At 60.6% G+C, this 6,764-nt stretch overlaps 1 protein-coding gene across 1 annotated transcript; it reads right to left on the reverse strand.

Annotated features, from left to right (window-relative positions):
- Positions 1–2,202: 2,202 nt before the first annotated feature.
- LOC116523594 (class II histocompatibility antigen, M alpha chain) lies at positions 2,203–6,559 on the reverse strand. Its single transcript, XM_032238707.1, has 5 exons — positions 6,425–6,559; positions 4,322–4,588; positions 3,331–3,612; positions 3,116–3,244; positions 2,203–2,865 (listed from the first exon to the last, which is right to left on the reverse strand). The coding sequence occupies exons 1-5, from the start codon at positions 6,495–6,497 to the stop codon at positions 2,861–2,863; spliced, it is 756 nt and encodes a 251-aa protein (XP_032094598.1). The 5' UTR covers positions 6,498–6,559; the 3' UTR covers positions 2,203–2,860.
- Positions 6,560–6,764: the final 205 nt, after the last annotated feature.

Here is a 6,764-nt window from a genome sequence, read left to right on the forward strand (position 1 = left end):
TCCCCGCCCCTCCCCTCCCCCGGCCCAGCGTCCTCCCGCCGCGGGCGCCCAATGGCGAAGGCGGACGCCGGCGCGTCATCGGTCGCTGGGGAAGCCCGAGCCGTCCGAGCGCCGGAGAGGGAAATAGTCTCGAGACGCTTGGAAGCAGCCCCGAAGGACGATGGAAGGGGACCTTGGAGGTCTTCTAGTCCAACCCGCCCCTCGCTCGAGCAGGAACATCATTGGGGACAAATGGCCGTCCAGTCTCTTCTTCAAAACCTCCCGTGTTGGAGCCCCCAAAAACTTTCTGGTGGCAACTTCTGTCCCGCTGGTTGATTTGTTCTGACTGTCAGGAAGTTTATCCAGAATTCCAGGTTAATCCTTTTCTTTGGTTAGTTTCCAACCATTGTTTCTTGTCCTGCCTTCGGGGGCTCTGGAAAATAGGCCGACACCGCCCCCCCCCCTTCTTGTTTGTTGCAGACCCTCAAATATTGGAACGCTGCAAACCTGTCACACACACACACACACACACACACGCACGTCCTTCTTTTCATTGAACCAGGCAACTGTGATTTGTGTGCTTTAGACTCGGATTTCAGTTGCAGTCGCGTGTCCCGTCCCCCCGCCGCCGCTTCTCGTGACCTGACGCGTGAACAAGCACCAAGAACCCAGCCAAGTGGGGGCGGAGGGCAGCCGGCATCGGACCCTGCAGCTGAGGTGGGCCTTGAGGAGTTTCGGGATCCAGAAGGGGTCCCTTAAAGCCCCTTCGCGCCCCTGACCCAACCTCAGCTCCTGCCTTCCTTTGCAAACCACCATTAAAACACACGTAGGCACGTAGGGCTAGAAGAGGTCATCTAGTCCAACCCTTTGGGGGGGGGGGCTGGGGATTTGTAAAAATTGAAATCCCGCCAAGCAAGCAGCCCCGCTCGCCCCTTCTCGGGCGTTGGTGGGCGGCACCCGGGGCCGGGAGAAGCGCTGGAGGAGCAGGTCGGGTGGGGGGTTTGGGACCCTTTGCCCCTCCTGTGAGGAAACGCGCGGGTAGTGGGGGGGGGAGGGAGGGAAGCTTCAGGAAGCACCCGGAGCATCGCTGACATCCGAGACCAAGCGAAGCCCTCCACGCCTCGGTGGTTTTAATCTCATCCAAAGCGGGGGAGGGGTTGGGTTGATTAGAAGCCAGAGCGAGGATGCCCTCCCCCCCTCCCCCCAATCTGGGGCTCTGGAAGGGTTTGGCCCAGGACAACCAGCTCCATCCAAAGACCGAAAAGGCCCCTTTCCCTCCCCCCCTCCCCCTCCGGCTGAGGCCTTCCTCTTTTTCAAACCCACAGCCTCCCCCTCCCCCCACCAGATCCCGGGGCTGTGGGCCCTCCCCCCTCCCGAAGGAGTTTCACTGCCTTTTTTTCAGCCTCTGAAGGGCTGGTGCCCACCTCCGTCAGGAAGTCCCATCATCCCCAGAGCCCATGTGGTTGAGATGTCAGGGAGTGATGGGCTCCGGACTCCTTCCCCTGCAATCTAGCCCAGGACCACCGACTCCATGGTGCTGTTCCATTTCTCTCCAAAGTAGCAGATGTAATCCCTGTTGTTTTAACTACTACGGGGCCCCTCCCGACCCAGAGCACCCCAGGGTTTAGCCTCCCCTCTTACACCCCCCCCCTTCACACCCAATGGGGCAGAGAAGGTTCGTCCTTTGGGCCACCTCAAATCTTCCAGGAAACGGCGATGGAGATGTAAATAAGATGAAAACTGTTATGATGAGAATAAGGATGTTTAATGTTGATATTATATTGTTACTCGACGAAGAAGAAAAATGGAGAGTTCCATAATGTTGAAATGCTCAATATATTATAACACTAAAATTAGGGAAATAATGTTAATATGGATGTGAAAGATGTGGCAAAAGAGGAACGAGGCTGCACAGAGGAGTTTGCAGCCAAATAACACGCTTCATAAGGAAAGATGGAATGTTTATTTTTGTAACTGAAAAATAATAAAACTCTTTTTTTTTAAGGAAGAACGAAGGTCAAAGCAAAGGAATCCACACACGGGAGTCTTTCGCAAGCGCTTTGAAGCTTTTAATAACTGAATCTTTGCGTATTTAAGCTAGGGGTGTCCTAACTTGTTCCCTGATTTAACCCACCCCAAAGCGTTTGTAGCCTAGTACATTTTTCTCTCGGCTTTCTCCTTATCTACTTTTATCAGCCTAGGAAGCAGATTTATATTTTGCACCGGAATTTCTATTCTGGCCGTTCTTGGCAAAGGAAGATGCGTCTCCCCTCCCATCTCCCCCCCACACGGTTTCACTTCTTCATGGCAGCCCTGGGAGGATGGAGGCCGAGGGGGCCAGTCCAAAGCACTTCGACTTCCATGGGATTTCCCCCCAACGAAGCAGGAGGGGATGGGAAACAATTTCGGCCGCCCCCCCACCCCCCAAAAGCACATCTGCACCCATTTCAGCCCCTCCAGCTTTGATTGTTGTTGTTGTTGTTGTTTTTGCTGCAGGTTTGTGGTGTCCAGTGGGGGGGGGGAAACCAATTTAACTTAGAGAGGGGGCAGCTCCCCCCCCCGGGTGGCAATGAGGCCCAGTGAGGCAGGGGACGGGGTGGGAGGCAATGTAGTGGCAGAAATGGGGCTCAGTCTGCAATCTGCCGCCATCCTTTGGGGTGATTCAGGTGGGAGCCCTCTTCCAGCCCCCCCCACAAACCAGTGAAGTCTTCTGTGCTACGGGTGATTGGGACTGAGGGCCAGAGGAGGAAACGCCTCCCCCAAAAGTGTGCTCAGTTTGGGGAGGGGAGGAACTCCAGGGGGGTGTGTCTTCCGGGTCATGCTGATCCGTGGATGGGGGTGGGTGGGTGAGGAGAGGAGGGTCTCCTTGCTGGGGGCACCTTCAGTCTAAGAAAAAAGAAAAGAAGGGTGATTTCAACTGCAAAAAGTGGGGGGCTGCTTGCTCTGCCCCCCCTCCCCAGACAGAAGGACCCTGCTTCCCCCCTCAACTGGCCTCCTCCCACACACACCCCTCCTAACCCCCCTCCCCCCTCATTTGGAGAAGCTCTGCCAGTGAGCCAGGCCACAGGTGGAGCAGCGGAGGGGTTCCCAGGGAAGACAGGCCTTCCCTCCCCCCCTCCCTCCCTTCTCCACCTACCGGAGCTCCGGAACCTGAAGGAGAGGGCCAGCAGGACGACCCCCACGATGATGAAGACCCCTCCCACCGCCACCGCAAGGCCGCAGAGGACGTTCTCCAGGAGCTTGGAGGCCACGGGGTCTTTGGGGGCTGCAAGAGAAGCGGGGGTCAGGGGTCAGGTGGGGTCTCTCAGGGCAGCCCCGGAAGGGGAGGGGATGCGGGATGCTGTAGCTCACCCCAGTAGGCCATGGTGTCGAACTTGCCCCCCAGGCCTTTAACGGTGCAGCTGTAGATGTCCCCCTCCCGGGGCGTCATCTCCACGTAGGAGAAGATCTGGAAGTCCAGCTCCTGGACGGGGAAGACCGGGGTGGAGGAGACGCCCTGGGTCAGCTCCTGGCCCTGGAAGGCCCAGCGGATTCTGGCCACGGGAGGGAAGATGTTTCTCGCCGAGCAGACCAGGACGTTCGGCTGGCCCAGCACAAGGGGACGGAGGGTGAAGATTTCCACTTCGGGGATTCCTGCGGGAGATGGACGGGTCAGTTCTGGGGACGGACGCAGGAAAAACCCAGATCAAGAAGACCCCAGAGAGGCCCCATCTCTAAAAGGCCTTCTGGCACAACACACACCCCTGCTTGACCAGGGAGGGTTGGACTAGATGACCTCTTAGACTCGGTTAATCTATTCACACTTCCCCCCACACGTACCTAGGCCTTAAGAATGGGCAGCCTGTCCTCTCCCCCACCCAAGGGGAATCCGGGAGGCTCTCTACCAGGGAGGCCCCCCATCCAACCAGTCCCTCCCCAGAGAGACTAGAGGGCCATCAATCTCCTTTTGAGGGGTGTTAATTGCACCTTGATTGGCAGGGAAGACGAAGGACACTTTGCGGCTGCCCAGGAACCTTTGGCGGTGCAGAGTTTTAGATGAACAAAAGAAATAAAATAAAGGAAGCGGCCATAAATCATCAGGTGTATCCAAACTCGGCCACTTTAAAACCTGTGGACTTCAGCCTCCCTGGGGGGGGGAGAGGTGCTGGCTGGGGAATTCTGGGGGTTGAAGTCCACAGGTCTTAAAGTGGCCCGAGATTGGATACTCCAGCTTTAAATAACTCCATGGCACCTGGAAACTGTTTCGGACAGCTGGCTGCGAGAGGGAGATCTGGTAAGGGAGCCTCCAATGAAGGGGTTCCGTTTATCCTTCCCTCCCCGCCCCCCCCCCCCAGCGCCTCACCCGTGGCCTCCGGGAACTGGATCTGAGCGTAAAGGTCCGAAAACTTGGTGAGGGCGGGCAGCACCACGTCGCAGACTTTCTTCCTGGCCTCGATCTGCGGCTCGGAGAGCTGCGTCTTCGCCTGGAAGTCCGGCAGGCGGGAGCGCCAACTGGTGCTGGGGAAGTCGTACCAGAAGAGCAGGTCGTCGTCCAGAGTACGAGCCAGGCCGTAAAGCGGGGAGTCCTTTTGGCAGAAAAAGACCTCCGAGGAGAGGTGCGCGGGCTGCTCTGGAGGGGGCGAGAGGGAGAAGAGGAGGAGGAGGAGGGGGGGGGCGGACGGACACGCACGCACGGGGCAGTCTGGACGCAGCGGGTGGAGCGCCGCGTGTCTGGCGCCAACAAGGGGCTTTCGGGAAGCAGACCCCACGCGTGGCTCATTTCGTCCACTGTGGTTCAAAGACACGGCGGCGGGGGGGGGGGGCAAAGCCGCCGCGACGGTGCCCCCAAAGCTCCGCCACCCACGGCGCGGATCCTAAACGGGCATCCCTGGACTTTTCCGACCGCGGTTGTGGCCAAGAGAGCCGCGGCTCTGCGCAGAGCGGCCCCCACCCTCCCCAAAAGAAACCAGAGTAAAGGGAAGAAGACGGTGGCGGGGGGGTGGAAAGGGGGGCGAGATTGACACAATAAAACCCGAATATAAAAACGGCGTTTGACTGAGCCAGTCCCGTGGTGCTTACCTTAAAAGAGTTCCTTTATCGTGGTATATTTCCCTAACTATCGGCCCGCAAACCCCCTTCCTCTGCCCCATGGGATGCCGGGCGCTGGAGACGGGCAGAGGGGGGACAATGCCAGGAGGTTGGGGCGTCTGGGGCTCCCAGAAGGGCGCCTTCCTCTGGCCGGCAGCTGCCTCTCCCCCACCCCGCATGGGCTGGGGGGCGGCGGTGGCTGCGGTTTGGGGAGTTGCAAAGCCCCTGAAATGGGCTGGGGAGGGGGAAAGGCCTGTCTGGGACCCCAATTATTCTCTCTCTCCTCCACCTTCCTTCACTCGCTTCTCCTTCCTCAGCTGCTGGGCAGGAGAAGACCTTGGGGGCGGGGGGTGCAGCGACTGCCCCCCTTCACACAACAGCCTCTCTGAATGTAACCCGCGTTCTGGCTGTGCAGGTCGGCCTGAAGCTAAAGGGCCCCTGCTCGCCCCTCCTCAGCTCCCCGCTTCCCAGGCGTTAGCAGTTCCACCCGGCGGGGCCCTCTCACCAACCCCGGGCGCTTGGGGGTCGTGCGGAGGCAGCTGGGCGTCGCCTGGGCTCCAAGGGGAAGCCGGCGAGCGAGCCTTCGGACGGGGCCTTCTTGCAGGGAGCACGGCTGAAGGAGGCATCCTTTTGAGGGGCTCCCTCCAGGCTCTCTGGGCCTCCCTCGTTGTTTCCTCGCAGGCGTTTCACGGCCCAATCTAGGTAACACCATCAGGGCTGCCCCAAGGAGCGACGTTTGCCGCCAGAAGGAGCCCTGGCGACGCCACCTGCTTTGGGTGGGGGGTGTGGGGGTCATGAAACGCCTACAAGGAAACAACCAGGGAGGCCCGAGATAGGACTCAAAATTCCCCCTTGATTGGAACTTCCTTGTCTTAAAGCGAAAACGAAAGCCGGAAGATCCCTTCGCCGTTAGGCTGAAGCGGGGGGAGGGGCGGGGGCGTCGGAGACCAGACGCTTCTCCTGTCCAGTAAGCGGGGTTTTAGCCCCCACCCCCACTTAAGGAGGGACTGGGAGGGGGGGCAGCAGCAGGAAAGGTGCAGCTGTCCGTGGGGGTGGGGGGCGCGGTGGCTTCAAGCCCCCCCCCCGCGAGAGCCTCTCCCTAGGCGAACGTCGAAGGGGGGGGGAGCGCAGGAGCGCAGCCGAAAGTCCGCCCGGCCGAGGCGCTCCGGGGAGACCGTTCCCACGGCCAGAGAAGCGAGACCGGGCGAGGTCCGGTTGGTGGGTGGCGGAGAGCTGTTTCTTGCCCGCTGAGGGAACGCGGCTCCTTTCGTCAGGAAGGAGCCCAGGAAACGGCCCCATTCGGGGACCCGGGGACCGTGTGAACGCGGGTCCTGCTCCGGCCGACGCTGCCCAGCCTCCCCTCCCCCCGCGTCTTTACCTCCAGCGCTGGCCAAGGCCGCCCAGATCAAAGCCAAGGCCGGCAGCGCCCACCGGCGGAGTCCGGGACCCATCTTCCTCCCTCCTGTCCGCCTGCCCAACCGCCTTCTGGGGCCCCGGGAGAAGGACGACGCCCCGCGCCCGCCGGGGCCGCCTCTGGGGCCGCCCAATCCGCTTCCCGGGCGCGCCCTCGTCACCGGTTGCCAAGGGGAAGCCCTGCAGTTCAGGCTCCCAAGTGGAGATGGGTCCACCGCTCCACTCCTCGCCGCTGGCCCGGGACTCCGCAAGCCGCCGGTGGGGGAGGACGAGGGGCCGCCGAGGGAAGCGAGACCGCCGCGATG

The sequence above is a fragment of the Thamnophis elegans genome, unplaced genomic scaffold (genome assembly GCF_009769535.1).
Source record: "Thamnophis elegans isolate rThaEle1 unplaced genomic scaffold, rThaEle1.pri scaffold_59_arrow_ctg1, whole genome shotgun sequence".
Taxonomy (NCBI): Eukaryota; Metazoa; Chordata; class Lepidosauria; order Squamata; family Colubridae; genus Thamnophis; species Thamnophis elegans.

What these genes read in the sequence shown, in the direction of transcription:
- LOC116523594 (XM_032238707.1), bottom strand. Translation starts at nt 6,497, where the DNA reads ATGGGTCCCGGACTCCGCCGGTGGGCGCTGCCGGCCTTGGCTTTGATC. An exon ending in CCAGTTCCCGGAGGCCACGG is followed by an intron (nt 3,613 to 4,321) that starts GTGAGGCGCTGG and finishes CATCTCCCGCAG; the next exon opens with GAATCCCCGAAGTGGAAATC. An exon ending in CGACACCATGGCCTACTGGG is followed by an intron (nt 3,245 to 3,330) that starts GTGAGCTACAGC and finishes CTTCTCTTGCAG; the next exon opens with CCCCCAAAGACCCCGTGGCC.